The 18,382-nt window shown below is 34.6% G+C and overlaps 1 protein-coding gene and 1 long non-coding RNA gene across 4 annotated transcripts; both read left to right on the top strand.

The window, feature by feature from the left end:
* Positions 1-2,550: 2,550 nt before the first annotated feature.
* Positions 2,551-3,684, top strand: LOC122083125 (putative U-box domain-containing protein 50). 3 transcript variants are annotated; one of them, XM_042650824.1, is made up of 3 exons: positions 2,551-2,894; positions 3,018-3,133; positions 3,285-3,684. In XM_042650824.1, exons 1-3 carry the CDS (start codon positions 2,705-2,707, stop codon positions 3,291-3,293), a joined length of 315 nt encoding a protein of 104 aa, XP_042506758.1. In that variant the 5' UTR covers positions 2,551-2,704; the 3' UTR covers positions 3,294-3,684. The 3 variants fall into 3 exon arrangements, with proteins under 3 accessions (XP_042506758.1, XP_042506757.1, XP_042506756.1); XM_042650823.1 differs by having other exon boundaries at positions 3,276-3,684; XM_042650822.1 differs by lacking the exon at positions 3,285-3,684 and having other exon boundaries at positions 3,018-3,280.
* A 10,775-nt stretch (positions 3,685-14,459) lies between these two features.
* Positions 14,460-16,114, top strand: LOC122083209. The gene is made up of 3 exons (XR_006141589.1): positions 14,460-14,715; positions 15,402-15,465; positions 15,938-16,114. It is a non-coding gene; the product is annotated as an uncharacterized LOC122083209 (long non-coding RNA).
* The last annotated feature ends 2,268 nt before the right edge of the window (positions 16,115-18,382 follow it).

Here is an 18,382-nt window from a genome sequence, read left to right as displayed (position 1 = left end):
AAATTTTTTTTTGAACCTTCATTACAACAATAATTTTTCTACAATAAATTGATTTTTATTATAAGTTCATAAATTCTTATTTGATATTAAAGGAATCCAAGGATGATTGAGAATGAAGACAAGAAGAAACAATGAACTTCTTATCGAAATTGAGGTTCCAAGTCATGTTTTAATGCAGTTATAAAGAGGCGTACTTTCATTGATATTTCATCCCGCAACAGCAAATATATCACATGCAAATTGTCTCACATCTCACACTAGTTTAAACATAGATTATGCTTAAATACAGAATAGCTTTTCTTTTGGAAAATTTGTGCACCATAGCAGTGGTGAAGCTGTGCCCATGGACTGCATTGGTGGAAGCGATGTCCAGTCTTAACCGTGAACGCAAACAACTGTAGCAAAAAGAAATGAAGCTTGTTGAGGTTTCATCAATAGTTTACAATGCACCCGACCCAGGTCTTCCTCTTTGACAATGGATATTCTTTTTCAGAAAATGTAGTTCAAAGAGATCAAAACAAGCTTCGTTTTGTGGGCATGTTAGTGTTGGGTTGAGGAGTGATTAATAAATTGAATGAATCAGATAGCAAAGACAGTTTTCTTTTCCAACGGGCCGCAATCAATGGTAAAGAAGTTTCAGATTTTGGCTCAATCTTTTGAGCTTTTTACATGTATTCCAAAACTCCACACAATACTCTATTGTAGGTCAATAATATTATACTCAAATCAAAGATTACAACATGCTGATACGAGGATTTTACTTAAACTTTTGAAATTTTGTTGGAATTCAATTTCTTTCTTCTCTCTTGAATTTTCCGACAACTATTTTGAGATGATGATTAATGCTAAAACGCAAAGGCCACTAATTTGACTGTTTACGAAGAAGACATGGTCTGATGGTTCCCCTAATTATTATTATTATTATTATTTTTAATTCTCTTCCAGTGTAGTTTCTAATTATTAGGTGTTAAATTGCTCAGGTTTGGACCATGGGCTTCGTAGGATCAACTCTCCCTATAACAAAGTTTTAGGAATTAGTATCGTGATCATATTTGTTTCGGATGATACTGATAGATTGGTTGGAATTGATCGTATCAGATGTAAATTTGAAACTGAACTACTTATAGTCCAATTCATCCAATTAGTATCGAAATTGATCTCTGACGATACCAAAATATATATAGGCCGATGTGCCTATATGAACCAGTACCCATGCTTTCTACTGGGGGTGTCAAAGTTTCATCATGAATTGGTCAGACCGAACAAAACTTGCTGGTTCATCGCAGATCATATGGAATCGAATCCTTATCAGTTTGAGGTTTTATGAAACCGGACCAACCAATTCCATCGACCGTAATTGAAAACTGAACTAAATCAATAAAAACTGTGACCGGATTAACAAGAACTCGAAATATTTCATTGATTTCCTCATGTATATGTTTAAAACTGAAATTAGATCGAACCAAATCCTATAGAGATTGGTTACAAACCGATAAAAAGGGATCAAATCCAGAACTTCCTTAATGATTTGGTTTCAGATTGGCCTAGTAAATGACCAATTGAAAACACGGTACAACACGCCAAGAATGAATACCGAAACCATTAGGAATCGAGAAAAATGCCTACAATTCAATACTAATAGTCTGATACCATATCAGCTCGATATAATTTTTATTTATTTTTTCTCGTACCAATAAGATTTCAGTACAATATTGTTTCGATACAATGTTTTTGTTTTTATATATAGTTGATAATTCGATATTTTAATATGATATTTGATACTATTTCTATTCGTACCAAATGATTTTATCTTAAAAATCAATATCATACTAAATCGAAGAAGATCCATAAGTTTGGGAAGATCCAATGGAATTCAAGCCAGAGAGGTTCTTGGGTGATGAAGGGGAAGTAATTGATATAACAGGGAGTAGAGAGATTAAGATGATGCCATTTAGTGCAGGGAGGAGGATTTGCCCAGGACATGGATTGGCCTGACTTCATCTTGAATATTTTGTTGCGAATTTCGTAAGAGATTTAAAATGGACGGAGGAGGGGTTTACAGTTATGATGAAGAGCCCATTGCGAGCCCACGTGCCTCCAACGGTAAAATAAGAACTGTACCCTAAAAATAATAGGGCCGAATAAGAGAGTCTAGATCATTATTTTTTTCCTTCTTTTTGTATCTAATAAGTAAAAGGGCCATTTCCTTCTTCTCTTCTCCTTAGTACTTAAGCTCGAAATGGCCTTAATTGCCTGTAATGGGTCTTCAATGGTTTCTTATTTAAGAGGGCTGAAGATAGTCTCAATCATTAATGGATTTATTTTACCAAGAAGGATTTATAGATATCCAATTTTTAATATAGGGTAAACATCACTCTCCTCCTTTAAACTATGGCAAGGTATCAACTTGAACCCCCATCTTTTTGAAAATATCACTTATCACCCCTACAAGAAAAATATGTTATTTAACAACCCCAACTTTTAGATTTTTAACTGTTAAGTCAAGTTATATTTTTTTATAATCCTTAAAATAACCCTAAGTGTGTAATACCAAAACCGCTCTTAAGTGAAAGACCAAGCAAATATTCAACCCTCTTCCTCCTTCTGTCACTGAAACCCGAACTGCTTTAGATTCATCATCTCTTTCTTCCGTTCGTCTCTTGGTGGATTTGTTATCAGTTATGGTTTTTGGTAGTTCTCCGGCATGATTCATTCTGTTTCCCGTAGTCAAATCATGGATAATCAAGTTGAAAAGATCTATATCGCCGTTGGGAGCGATATAAACGAAGGATTAGGAACATTGGAATGGGCAATTAAAAAATGGTCTGGACAAACAATCAGCTTCGTCATTGTTCATGTCGATAATACTTTCAGAGATTTCATTAACACCCCATGTAAGTCATATGTAGCTCTTAAGTCTCATAACCTGTTACGATTTTTAGGTTAAATTTCATACATTTTTGGGGGATTAACTGAAAACTGAAATGGGTTTTGTTGTTTCGTTTCCTATACTTCAGTTGGAAAGCTTCCTGCAAGTTCTATAAAGGAAGAAAAGTTCAAGATTGTTAGGATGTTAGAACAGGAGAAGATTGATAAAACGTTGTCCAAGTTCAAGGCTTTCTGCCACGGCAAGATTTGGTTCATATACTTCTTCGTCAAATGTTCTTTAGTTGTTAGATGAAATGCCTAAGAAAGCTTTCTAATCTCGAATTCAGATCCAGTGTACCGTGAATTGGGCCAATTCTATTGATTTTGATTTTTTTTTCTTGTTTAAGCGAAATCAGAAGTACTAAAAATTGAGAAATCAGAAGAACCAATTCATAAGGAAATGAAGGGGACTCACCATCTTCAAGCTTCTTCTCCTTCTCCTTCGGTTCAGCGACAATGGCAGAGGACAAGCAGTTCGGGTTTCAGAGGCAAAGAAAGAGGAAGAGAGCTGAATATTTGCTTGGCCTTTCGCTTACGGGCAATTTCAGCATTACAAGGGGGTATTTTGGGCAGGAAAAAAAAATATAACCTAACTTAACCGTCAAATCTAATGGTTGGGGTCGTTAGAATAAATCTTTTTCTTGTAGGGGAGGTGAGTGATATCTTAAGAAAGGCATGGGATTAAGTAGATATTACCCTTAATATAAAATGTCAATTTGATTCTCCTAACTTAATAGGACCATGGTTATTAAATTCGGATGAAGAATTATACGAATTAATGCGTTTCATTAATTCAACGATTTGGTCAAAATATCTGTAAAAAAAGCGGGGATAATAAAATTCGAGTTTGGATGCAGATTCGGATTCGAGAATTATTCGTTTATACAAATAAAAAACGGACAAAAAATTCGGATGTTATTTTTAATATTTGCAATACTTGTTTTATATTATCCATCAATTATCACATGTACATAACATACAAATGATATAAAAATTAAAATTTTAAATTTTAAAGAAAAAAAATATTATATTTAGCTATTTTATTTTTTCTAAACTCATTTCCTATTACTCAAATAATTGAATCAGAGAAAGAGAAACAAGAGAGACTGAGAGGGGAGATTGAGAGCAAATTCAACTAGACTCACGTCACTCACCATGCATGTTCACCTTAAAGACTAGAGAGAGAGTAAAGACTATAGTCAAACCAAAATGGGGTGAGAGATTTTTTTTTTTTTTTTTGTAGAAATGTGAGAGATTACCTCAGGAAAAATAAGCTTTGTCGGTTTCTGTTAAAAAAAGAAGAAAAGTAACATTAGGATAATAAATGCATAATAATCACACTATTTTCTAAAGGCTTATTGACTTATTCAAGATAGAGTTATTTTTTATTTTTTTTTTTAATATGGAATAAAATTAGGTTATAATTCGGATAAAATTCGGTTTGGCCAAATTATTCGTGAATTTTCAAAAAGTCTATAAAATTCAAGAATTTTTTATTTGATTCAGATTCAGACAGAATTATTCGTAAAATTCGATAAAATTCTATTCGACAGAATTATTTGCGAATAATTCGGAGAATTTAATAACTACGAATAGGTCATTGTAAGAACTTTTAAAGCCCATCTAAGGCCCATTTTATTTGTATTCCACTGTAGCCTTCTTTATAGACTAATTTTAGACATAGTCCATTTAGGGTTAAACAGCCCAATAGTCCGTATAAGACCCATTTAGCTATATCATAGCATGAGCCCTATAAACAAGACCATGTATGCCCAACATAAGCCTGATTGGGTAAATGGGGGGTCATGCCTGCTTGGACTCGACTAGTTGACACCCTTAGATTATGGTAGTGGGAAAGGCATCGCTACATTCTTCCGACCACGGCTAGTAGGTGGGTGAAAGAGTAGTAATGATTCTAGATGAGTTGGTGAACCCTACTCCATGCTTGGAGGAAAACTTCCCCCCTACATGAGAGATGAGACTTCCTTTCTTTTAAAAGTAGGGTGATTGGAAAATCAAGACACCAGCAAACACAATGTTGAAATGAAGTCTCAAATGAAGGGGTACCTTTAAATTCTCGCTACTAATGGCAATGAGCCACAATATGACCCACCAAAGCAATATAAATCACATATGTGTGAAAATCATACTCAGCCGCTGCACTGGTGTAGTAAGTATCGGGTGGCTGGGAGCCCCTTGGGGGTGCATGCCCAAATTCTCTCAGCCATCCAACGCTCATTGCACCTCACTGCTCATTGCAGAGGATTTGGACTCATCACATACCTCCCTTGCTTGTGCCTATATATTTCAATAGCTTGTTCCATGCCCTAGCAACATTCCACGTATGGAACTCTTGGTTGTTGATACTGACTCTCAGAAGTTCACTATCTCTGGAAACTGAAAGACCTAGATCTAATAGTGTCCTCCTCTGTAATAATCAGATGGCTGTCCATCTGGTCTCACGGCAAGCAAGATCTACGTCCTTGGGTACCCTTGCCCCCTCTCCATTTCTAGAGCTCATTGTCGTCACAGATGCCATTTTTTCTAAATTGGTAAATTGTACAAAGATTAAGGTCTAAAGGAGACTGCAAAATACATGTTGTTTTTCCTGCAAACATAACTAATTAACATGTGAAACAATTTATTCATGATTAGTCATGCATAGTTAACATAATATTTATATTTACATGATTTATAAAATAAATGCAAAGAATTAAAGTAACATTGTCATGAATTAAGAAGCAAGTTAAATGTGAGCAACCAAGCTAGAAACTTCAACCTTTCTTTAATCTTTAGCTTTGTCTTCCCATTTATTTGGCTATAAATTAAGTATTGAGCCATTGACAAGCCTTTTCATAATATTCATCTATTTAGGTTTAATGTATGATTCATTGTCATTAAGTTTTATCTTTTTATGATGGATTGTCTTGAACATTATAATTTAAGAGAGTTCTCTGAGCAAGCAAAATAGGAGAGTGCCAATCAAGAGCTGCTTTGGGGATTCGTCAATAAGGTAGGAAGGAGAGAGGATAGAGATAAAAACAAGAGCTATTGGCATAACCCATGATCACAGTACAAATAGAATTTCCTGCACTAAATTTTTTTTATGGTTGAGGTGACCAAAAAATGTCCCACATAAGACATTGGAGATGACCAAGATACTTATCATTGTAAGTATCTCACTTATTATTTGATGCTGTTTATAAGATATATTTTTATCATAATTATATGCAAAACAATATACATATTGCAATTGTAAAACTGCAATAGTTGATAGAATAAAATATAAATAACTAGAGTATATGCATTCTTCAAACACATCGATATCAGGTATCAATTGAAGATCATACTTCCTCAGCCCATGAAAATTTTATATGCATGCATGATATTTTATCAAATAAATGGTGCTTCTTGTTGTCAAAGTGGTGAAGTGAAAGTGAGAAGTTGTAATATTTTCTTAACCCTTGTTTTCTTCCCAAAGTTATTTAAGGTAGGGATAAAAAGGGGTTTTGAACATAATTTGGAAATGACATATACCATTATGTTATTATCAAAAACTCTAATCGATAGTATATACGAAAAATGACAAGATTTACCTTGATTGAAAAAATAAAGTGTGCTTATTACCCAAAAAAAAAATTGTGCGATATGTTATACTGTAAGGGCTGAAAAAAGATGTCTGTAAGGTTACAAATTTTTTTCTGAACCTTGCTTACAACAATAATTTTTCTACAAAAAATTCCTCTTCATTACCTTGGTTACAACAATAGTTTTTCTACAATAAATTCCTCTTCATTACCTTGGTTACAACAATAATTTTTCTACAATAAATTCCTCTTCATTATAAGTTCATAATTCTTGTTTGACATCCATGGATGATTGAGAATGAAGGCCAAAAAAAATAATTAATGAAGCATACTTTCATTGATATTTCATCCTGCAACAATAAATATATCACATCTCACACTAGTTTAAACATAGATTATATTTAGATACGGAATAGTTTTTCTTTTGGAAAATTTGTGTAATCATGAGGAATTGGAAAGCAGTGGCGAAGCTGAGACCAGGGACTGCATTGGTGGGAGCGATGACAAGTCTTACCGGTGAACTCAAATAGTTGTAGCGAAACAAAAACAAACTTCGTTTTGTGGGCATGTTAGTGTTGGGTTGAGGAGTGATTCATAAATTGAATGAATCAACCGATGGTGGCAAAGACAATTTTCTTTTCCAAGGGCCGCTATCAATAGCAAAACAATTTCAGATTTTGGCTCAATCTTTTGAGCTTTTTACATGTATTCCAAAACTCCATACGATACTATATTCTAGGTCAATATTCTTGAACTTAAATCAAATATTACTAGTGCTAATAGGAGGGTTTTACTTGAACTTTTGAAATTTTGTTGGGTTTTAATTTCTTTCTTCTCTCTTGAATTTTCGACAACTATTTTGAGATGATGAGTAATGCTAAAACACAAAGGCCACTAATTTCACTGAAGAAGACATGATGGTTTGATGGTTCCCTAATTTTATTTTTTTTAATCCTCTTCTAATGTAGTTTCTAATTATTAGGTGTTAAATTGCTCAAGTTTGGACCATGGGTTTTCTATGATCAACTCTCCCTATAGCAAAGTTTTAGGAATTAGTATCATGACCATACTGGTTTCGGCCGATACTGATAGATTGATTGGAATTGATCGTATCAGACGTAAATTTGAAACTGAACTACTTTTAGTCCAATTCATCCAATTAGTATCGATATTGATCTCCAACGATACCGATATTTATATAGGCCAATGTGCCTATATGAACCAGTACCCATGCTCTTTACTGAGGGTGTAAAAGTTTCATCATGAATTGGTCGGACCGATCAAAACTTACTGGTTCATCGCATAACGTACTGAATCGAACCTTTATCAGTTTGGGATTTTATGAAACCGCACCAACCAATTCCATCAACCGTAATTGAAAAGGGAACTAAAGAACTAAATCAATAAAAACTGAGACCTGATTAACAATAACCTGATAAGAAACCGAACCCCCCCACCCAAAAAAAAGAAAGAAATTTCTCATTGATTTCTGATAAAAAAAAAGGGGACCAAAACCGGAACTTCTTTAACGATTGGGTTTCGGATTGGCTTAGCAAATCAACAACAAGATACAACAGGCCAAGAATCAACACCAAAACCGTAAGATACCGAGAAAAATGCCTACATTTCAATACTGATACCATATCGGCTCGATACAATTTTGATATATATATATATATATATATATTCTTACAAATATGGTTTCAATACAATATTGTTTTGGTACAATATTTTTACCATTTTTTTTGCTTTTGATGTATATGTAGTTGAAAATTCAATATTTCAATATGATATTTGTGCGATTTCTATACGCACCGAATGTTTTTATCTTAAAAACCTATAGCATACCAAACCGAAGAAGATACCACTTTGTCGTGTCAAAACATACCATTTTATCGTATCAAAATCGTATCACATCTCCTTCGATACAACTTCAGTTTAAGTGCCTCATTAACACCCTTGCTAGTGTCTGGTCTTTTACCCCCAAGGCCAAGTAAGATGTCAGTGATTAAGAGCTTTAAATATTTTCACGTGGATCCATTTGTGTGTGAAACCCCCAAAAAATGTACTAATTTTACATGCAGATTTTACTTCTAGTTGTCCCACTTTTATACACATTGATAAATGTTTTATGGGCTATTAATAATAATAAAAAAAAAAAATTTAATGGGTTTCCACCAGACGTAGGTCAGGTCCCATAAAAGTGTGTAGTATGCTCCATGGTAGTGATCATAGCTTCCATATGACTGACAACACTTCCGTGACCATATCAATTTAGATTCACAATTAGCTGACCCAGGAGGTGATGGAACAAGGCTTAAACTAGGCTCCCAACCCTGTTGATAAAGCTTTTTAAGCTTAGTTGCACAGTGGAATGATTTTCCACTAAAATTTAGCCATTAATGTAAACTACATGGTTAGTGGTGAGACTTCAAGACTACTATTATAGTTCTAGTTTTAATTTTGGAAAGAGCATTCCCCAATGGGTTGATGTCCGGTTTAAGTAAAAAATACCCACCCAGTAGGAGGTGTTAGTGTGAGAATGAGTAAGTCCAAAACACGAACCAATAAAGATGTCCCGATTTAGGTTCGATTTGAGTACACTTTACTATGTAAATATATGCGTAAGTATGAACAAAATGTTTTTTTTCTGTCTGGTATCGGTTTTTTATCGGGTTATTTCGGTTTACTATGTAAATATAAGCTAGATCTGTGATGATCCGTTGAGATTCTATCTAGAAATTATATATTCGGGTCTCTTTCTCAGAAAAGAACTAATCAGATTCTGTCCATCTGGTGCCCCAGTAAGATCCAAGAGCTTGGGGTACCCTTGCCCCTCTCACGTCTAAAGGAGATTACAAAATGCATGCTTTTTTCCCCCTATAAATTCATGACTGATTTGCATGATAGCGTTTTAAAACAAGTTAAATGTGAACTACCAAACTAAACTTTTGGCTTTCTTAAACCTTTAGCTTCGTCTTCCCATTTATTTTGCTATATAAGCATTGAACCATTAAGGAGTCTTTTCACAATATTCACTTTTCCAAGTTTAATCTATGATTTATTGTCATTAAGTTATATTATTTTGTGATGGATTATAATGTATAGTATATTTTAAAGGAGAGAGTTCTCTTAGTAACCAATATAGGAAGGACACTAATCACAGGGTGCTTCAGCGGTTCATCAATAGGATAGGAGGAGAGAGGAGAGAGGAGAGAGGAGAGAGGGGAGAGATAGAAACATGAGTTGTTGGCGTAGCCCATGACAACAACTTGGGGATATTTTTCCCACAGTTTACTTATAGCTGAGGTGATTGAAAGATGTCCAACATAAGGCATTAGAGGCGACCAATATATTTATCTTCTTAAGTCTACTATTTATTATTTAATGCTATTTGTAAGATAGTTTTGCAACCGTAAAATTGTTATAGTTGATTAAAAAAAAATACAAATGATTAGAGTATATTCATTCTTCAAACACATAAATATCAAGTATCAATTAAAAATCATTGTTACTCATACAATGAAATAATTTATTTGCATGATATTTGATAAATTAAAGTCTACTTCTTGTCGTCATCAAAGTGGTGAAGTGAAACTAAAAAGTTATAATCTTGTTTTGATTGTCTAGTTCTTGTTTTATTCCTCAAAGTTATTAAAGACAGAGAACGAAAGGGATTTCAAAATAATTTTTATCATTTTATAATTATTAAAAATCTCCATTGTTTTGCATATTTTTTGAGAATACATGAGAATAATAAGATTTCCCCACCAATTTCACAGTCTCATAGTTAAACAAATTGTCCTTGAAACCAGAGTAGGCTTAGATATGGGCAGCAATTCTGAAGCTATCCACATAGACTGCAGCAGTGGCATTCATGACACCTCGTTCAAATGGAGTATGGTGGCAGTAGCTAAGGGAAGATATTGCGACAGTAGCAAATGGATGATTGAAATTGAGAAACAAGAAAATAAATGAAGCTAGCTTGCTGAGATTCACCAAAATAAATGATGTTTGTACACTAATTCATTAGTTGTATATTGATTCCATCGTGCCCCTCTTCCATTATCTTACCTTGCTTTCTTGTAGGACCCTCTCTCTCTTTTTTTCATCCAATTGAAAGGTTTAGGTATCCACTAATTCATATGTACGAGTTTAGGAGGAGATTTTAGGCATTGAGTATGGCTAGTGAATTTAGTAGTGTTCATTGATTGCCATGTAATGAACCCATTATGGGTTCATGGGCCCGTATGATAGAGGTCTACAACCAAACCAGGTTTAGGGTAATGGTAAGGAGACGATCTCTTGAAATAGGTCCTTCATGTTGAATCAAATTAAGCAACCTTGCAACAACGCTTCTGGGTTTCATTTTGGTGCCTTTGATTCCTACCAATGTTTCAAAAATTGGGATCATGCCAGTTGTAGAGGTTGATTTGATCAGAGTTAATCAGTCATTATTGATGCTCCAAAATGAATGATTCTAATGTTTTTGCACCCCATTTTCTTTGCAAATTCATTCCTTTGTGGCTGCGAAGAATCATTTATTGCTTCATTTTTTTTAGATGTTGAGAGTTATAGAGTTTTAAACCTCCATGTGGTATTTCGTGAGCTTTTCCACTTTAATTAACATGATATTAAAGCGATATTCATTTGTCATATCCTCCTTAACTCCTTAATATGTATATTTAGATGTATGTCGAAACTGCACACAAGGTAAGATAATGGAAGAGTGAATTGTAATATACATTGTGAAATCTCTCCACCGATCCATTGCACATTTTTTTTTTTTTTACTGTTTTTAATGTCAGTCTTATTTATTTGATAAATTTTAGCGTTAATTCTTGAGAATTGGTCCCGGTCTAAGAGGTGCCTCCGCCTCTCTTGCCGACGAGAAGACACTCACTTTGATCAAATAGTTACACTTGCACTTTTTAAGCACATGAAAAGTTTCTAGCTTGAAGAATACAGAGGCCAGCTGAAAATTTAGAGCTTCAGTATTCAAATAGGCCTTAGAGGATGATTGACAGCAATGGAATGACATATTTCATCCTTAAATATACATCTCTCTGAATGACAGCTTTAAGGTTGGAGTTCTTTCTATAAAATAAAGACTTTGATTTGGAATTTGATGATATACGCTAGCTGCTTTGGAGAGGATCCAGATCCATGAGTCCCATTATGAATTAGTTCAAATTCATTCAATTCCAATCCAATATAGTCCATGTCTTCATCCACAGATAGATATGTAAACTATATAACTCATGATGATAATTGCTACACATGACCTGCTATAACTCCATTACTACATTTCATCCAACAGAACACAAGTCCATGCTACGTAACACACTACTATGCCAGATTCAACAATTTGAGCTAGTCCCATATTCCACCATTCAAATTAAACAATTTGAGCTTGTCCCAATCAAATAGAAAAGAAAAAGTTAATTCAAAACTTTCGTATAGAATCAATATACAATGTAGCCCATCACAATTCTATGTCAGAAAAGGAATAAATTCATAATAGCCAGCCAAACAATTCACAATTGATTCTTTTCCCATACCCTACAGTGAAATCACAACAACTCATCAATTAATCATTCAAATGGATTGTACAATTGTTGGCACCAAAAATTCAAAATACGCACCTAATGACGTGGCAGGTTAGTTTAGGTGTATAAAGCGAAAACGTGGGCTTACCGTATCCATCCGTTACCCATATGTGATACAATATCAGCGCAGCAAGACAGTTAAGGCACACTCATATAAGGTGATGTTAATGGGACAGGTGGCAACAACACATTGGAGGTGTCACTTCTTGGGAGAAGAGGCCTGATGGTTTGGGTCATGGAGTGGTTAAACTTGACTGAAATCAGTTTGATTTATACGGTGCTGTTCGATTCAGTTCACATTTATTTGGATGAAACCAAAATTGCACCATTTACTAAACAGTTGCACTTTCTGAAACCGCAACCATTTAGTAAACGGTTTTGGGTTCCACGGTTTTTAAACGATGTTGATTTCACGGTTTTAAGTGGTTTTGATCACGATTTATTTCATACCATTTCTAAACGATTAGTAGTCGGTTTGCTAGTTTATTCGCTTGCTTACTAAAATTTACTTTTGTTGATAAACGCTCAAATCTTGTATCAAATTAAATGAGGCATTGAACAAGCAAGTATTTAACTACATAATAGTAGTAAATTATTGAATAGACTATTGGACTGCCTCTATGGTCCTTAATTCTTCCTTAATTAAACCATTATGTTTTGTTAAAACAACCCAACCACCCAACCCATTTAACGAAACGGTTCAGTTTTCACAGTGTCAATTCGGTTTGAAACTAACAGGTGAAACGGTTAAAAACGACCCAACCCATTTAACTAATCGGTCTTCAAATTGAAATCAGAACCAAATTATTTACTAAATGGTTTTGCGATTTCGGTGTAAATGGTTCAGTTTGGTTTCGGTAAACAGTTTCGGTTTCAAATTCACATCCTTAGTTTGGACACAAGGGTCACCTTCCTCATAGGAAGGAATCTACATACCAAAAAATGGTTGTCTTGAAAAAGATATCATCTATATGTTGGTGTATGATGTCTTGTATTCCGTCACAGTTTAATCCAGGGAGTATTGGTGCAGTGCCTCGACATTCAAGATGGCAGTCCTGCTCGAATTTTTTTATTTATTTGAGGGCAATTGTGTACTTTTCGGATTAGAGTTTTTCGCTATATATTTGTAGCGAGGGTTTCTTTCTCTGTAATGCAAGCAATACTGAGAGGTATGAGGACGAGCTCTGTGACCCTATTCTCCATTGATAGTGAAACAGGATCTCATCTCACCGGGGACGTAAGTAACCTTGCCGAACCTCGTAAAATCCGCGTGCATTGTTTGTTTTGTTTTTCCATTATCTTCTGCATCGTTTTAGGGTTGCGTTTTTACACTATATGGACCCATATATTCAGAATACGAGAGAAAAATTAATGGAAAACCTGTTTGATAGGAAAATTGCACTATGGCATTGTGGGAAAGTTTATCTCCCTTAATTAAACAAGATTGAAGCGGAACCGAAGGAGTAAGTCTTGTTGCCATCAAGTTCCGGATTTAACTTTGCCTTCATTGGGGCCTTGGGGGTTCTGTTGGGGGAGGGAGGGTAAGGGGTTGGAGTTTCCAACACAACACAAACAATAATTGAAGTACAAAAATATTGGGAAAAAACAAAGGGCAAGGGGTTCATAGGTATGCTGATCATGCACTTCTACGGGTAAAATATGGGATATTATTGATGACTTGTCAAATAATATTGTAATCACTGAGTGATAGCTAGGCACACCTTGGGCCACTCACATGGGAATGTTTAGTGTTTTTCACTGTTTTCAATGAAAATTGAATGGTTCTCATTCAACCCCGGTATAATCCAGTCCATGTGATTGTGGGGTCAGTATGAGCCCATAGGACTAGTTAGGCCAAAGGTCTGGATATCCATCGATAGCATAAAAAAAAATAACTAGGCATGGTTTTAATCCACAATCTGTTAGGATTGTAAAATCGCAAGGAGGGAGGCCAGTTAAGCTAAAACCTTGGGTTATTTTGCTTGGCCTAAATGGAGCCTCATAAGTCTCTTAATTGTAGGGCAGTGATTGAATCACCATGGGTGACCTAGGTAGTTCATCCTCTCTTGTCAAACGGCATCAAAGAACACCTAGTGATATTTATGGTAACGTGACAAGTGGCTAAGCATTAGCAAGGCAAGTGCCTTAAGATGTGAACTTGTTTCATAACATTGCAATGAATTATGAAACAAGTTAAATGTGAACTATATACTAATTCTAGGCTTTTGTCTTTAAAATTTATCTTTGCATTCCCTTTTATTTTGCTATATAAGCATTGACAAGTCTTTCGATGTTAAACACTTCTTCAAGTTTGATATATGATTTATTGTTATTAATGAATTATATGATGCACATTTAAAGGAGTGGGTTCCCTGAGTGAGCAACATAGAGGAGCATACCAATCAAGGGGTGCTTCGACAGTTCATCAATAGGGCAGGGAGGAGAGAGGAGAGATTGAACAAGAGTTTTTTGCATAGCTCATGCCAACAACTCAGAGAGACTTTTCCAACAATTTACTTATAATTGAGGTGACTAAACAATGCCCCACATAAGACGATAGGACATTGGAGGCGACCAATATATTTATCCTCGTAAGTCTCTCACCTATTATTTGATGCTATTTTATCATAATTAGATGCAAAGCAATGGACACAATGCAACTATAAAACTGTCATAGCATAAAACAAAATACAATAACTAGAATGTGTTCATTCTTCAAACACATTAATATGAAGTATCAATTTCCTCAGCCCATGAAAGAATACGTATATTTAATAAAATAAAGGGTGCTTCTTTGTTGTCATCAAAGTGGTGAAGTGAGCATATTTATTGGGAAAAAAAAAAACGATGAAGTAAGAGTGAAAAGTTGTAATCTTCTTTTGATTGTCCATTGTTTTATTCCCAAAAGTTATTTAAAGTAGAAGTAAAAAAGGGATTTCAAAATAATTTGAAAGTGTATTGTGATCATTGAAAAAAACAAAGTATTATACTAAAAGGGCCAAAAAATAAGGTCATAATTTTTTTATTTTTTATTTTTTTATTTTTTTATTTTATTTTATTTTTATTTTTTTTACAACCTTGTATGGTTACTACAATATTTTTTCTAAAATAATTTTTTTTATATAAATATATAAATTCTTGTTTGATGAAAAAAAAAAAATCCTAACATAATAAATAGCAAGAGATGGAGAGAGGCATGTACCCCAAGATTTGGGAAATCCATTATATGCATATGGTAGCTATTGGGATAATACAAGATTATTTCTATGCTTAATAGGTAAGGATGGTGACAGAACTTATGAGTAACCAGCTCAGCATGTTGAACACAGAAAAGAAACAAGGTAATTTTTTGGAATATTAGTTTAATGAACATTTTATAACCTGCTTTTTTATTGTATTTATCATGTAAGTCTTGCTTTAACTTAACACTATTGTGATGGCTATCTATATGAACTCCCTCTCCATTATTACCATAGATTCTAATAAACTCATTACAATTTCACCAAAAAAAACTCTTTACGAGAATCATCTGGGAGGAAACAACATATGTTTTTGGAGAAGGAAATCAGCTATATATTTGAAATTTAAAACAAAGAATGCTTGAACAGATCTTTTGCAAGGTTTGATAGCTCTTTGTTTATGCATTGTTCACATGATTCCATTTATGGCTAGCTTTATTGAACCATCAATGTTCATCTCCAAATTTCCAAATGACAATTTTACGATACTCAACAGTAGGGGTAGACCTGGAATAGGGCATGGATCTTGTTACCAATCCACCATTATCTTACATTTGTTGACATGTGAATGCAGGAGCGACTATGGAGGAGAAAAACAAGCGAAGAAAACTGCCATGGAGGAAATTTACTATGAAATTTTAAGACAATTGTTGGAGAGAAGAGAACTGATAGAGATGAAATCAGCATTACGTTCAAAATCAGTTCTACTCTTTGAATATAGGATATAATAATTTCTTTTGCATTTCTCAGTCTAAGCAAAACACAATAAGGGATAGGAGAAAGATAAAAAAACAAAATTACTGATGAGGGTAAAAGTACCACCCACCAATCGGGTAGCGATGTTTGGACCTACGGGGAGATCCGTACCTAGAGTCACTATTTACCAGTTGAGAAGCGTACGAGCCAAACAGGGTTGAACAATCGCACCGACTTCAACCAATTTACAGACATGATCCTAAGAATCAAGGACCATCCAGCGCAGCAAATCTTATCGTTTAGAGCTCACAAAGACAATCTCCAAAAGATCTGTACAAACATGGACTTCTAACCAGATAAGGCAACTTGATTAGCATGACACTCCCATGAGATCACCTAACTTCTCGTGAAAGAGTAACTCTCCATAACTATGACATCCATCGGACATTGCCTATAAATACTGCAGGGATGGATCACTTGTTAAACCCTCTTGAGTCTCTGTTGTAGGTCACCCAAAGTGACTAGAACCATTTTTTGTCTCAACACATATTTGAAACAGTATAAACAAAAAAAAATACAGTTGTGTACTTCGCTAACTCCATGCATTCCAAACACAGTTTTACATTTGTTTGATGAATGCATCCAATTAATGGGCTCAAATTTTCAGCCCTTTCGGTTAATATCAACTTTCAAGGACTTTGGTCATTACAGAAGGAATCTGCTAGCAGCTGAAATCATGGCAGAAATTCTTAAGCACCCTTTAATTGTTTTGCTTTTTGAAGTATTTTAAGCATTCCCCTTGCTTCCGCCTCCTGTGTGCTCCTTTTATATCCAAATCCTAAGTTTTAATCACAAGCTATTTGTCAAAAGCAACAGCTGAAGCCCATCCTACCTCACCAAGATCATTGGAGTAACTACTGTCACAAATTATAGTGCATGATCCCAATAAGAGCTTGAGAAGACAGAATTGGGCTGGGATCGGTCAAGGCCGATATCCATCTTATTAAATTCAGATTGGTCCAAATTGGACAGAACTATTCCTGGATTCAATTTTTTTTTTTTTCTTTTCTTTTCTGTTTCACTCTTTGTCCATATCAATTCAAATCGGGATCAGTCAAGGCGGATATCGATCCAATCTGCTGATCTAATCTAACTCCTCAAAACGTGCTTACATATTTTGTATGTATTGCTAACTAATTGGCAAAAGCTGTTTGTGCTGGAATTTGAATAGGATACCTCTGCACTGTTGATTAGATCTGCCCTTTTTTTTATTGGAGTGAATCGTATGTTGGAACTTGAGTATGTGATTTTTTAGATTGGAATGGTAGCAGATAGGGTCTTCTTGGGACTCACGGTTCCAATTGTGAATTAAGAGAATCGTTAGATTTACTTTACTTTGGGTGAAATATTTTCTACGATCTATGGTGCTTTTGTATTCTTAGCCTACCAATATTAACACAACAAAGTTTGTAAAACAAGATATTGACGTGGTTTAACCATTCGGTTCCTCTTCTGAGCGGTGATCATTCAAGTCTTTTCCATAACTACCTAGGCGAGCGCCATGTGTTCAAACGATGATTCAACGATTCTCGACACCTCTTTCTCCGGGCCCCTATCGGCACCTTGTTCTTCGCACTTCTCACCAAGCATTGGCTCATCATCTGAACATGTGACACTAAAGGAGAAGAGCCGGATCCCTTTATATGCTTTTGGGGGTGTTATGTTTTGCAACAGCTCTGGAATCTGGTTATCATTCCTTCAAAGATTTATATTTCTCCATTTGTGAGTCCTAGGTCTCTTGAATGTTCTGTTGTGCATTTAGTTGAGTAGATGAGCCCAAGTTCATCAATTTTCATCACAGTGCACACTAAGGATGAAATCATGAATTCTAAATTCCGAATAATTAAATCCAAGAACGATACAACAACTAATAACTTACAAATTCTATTGAACACAATTGCCCCATCTTTTGATAGTGCCAAACGTTTTTCTGTCACTAGCTCCTTCGATTTGTTGCTATCAAACAATTATGCATCCCTTAGATGATTGGTGCTTCTCCTATCATGCCCTATTCCCTACTTTATCTTAAGTTTCAATTTTTTTACTATAGCTATGTTTGGTTGTGAGGGGAATTAAAGGGAAAGAAAATGAAATTTTCATATTAAAAAAGAAATATAAATAATCATTACCCATGTGACTTTAACATTAACTTCAAATTATTCCATATTTAGTTATAAAATTTCACTTTATTTTGTATCCAAAACCCTTTGCTATAATATGTAAAATTTATCATTACTAAATATGATTAAAAAATTAAGTAATT

Source organism: Macadamia integrifolia, chromosome 7 (assembly GCF_013358625.1).
Source record: "Macadamia integrifolia cultivar HAES 741 chromosome 7, SCU_Mint_v3, whole genome shotgun sequence".
In the NCBI taxonomy this organism is placed as follows: Eukaryota; Viridiplantae; Streptophyta; class Magnoliopsida; order Proteales; family Proteaceae; genus Macadamia; species Macadamia integrifolia.
Note: the sequence above shows the minus strand (reverse complement) of the source record. Positions and strands in the feature narration are given on the sequence as shown.

Coding starts and splice junctions, on each gene's coding strand:
- LOC122083125 (XM_042650822.1), top strand. CDS start 2,705: ATGATTCATTCTGTTTCCCGTAGTCAAATCATGGATAATCAAGTTGAA. Junction 2,895..3,017: donor AGATTTCATTAACACCCCAT/GTAAGTCATATG, acceptor CCTATACTTCAG/TTGGAAAGCTTCCTGCAAGT.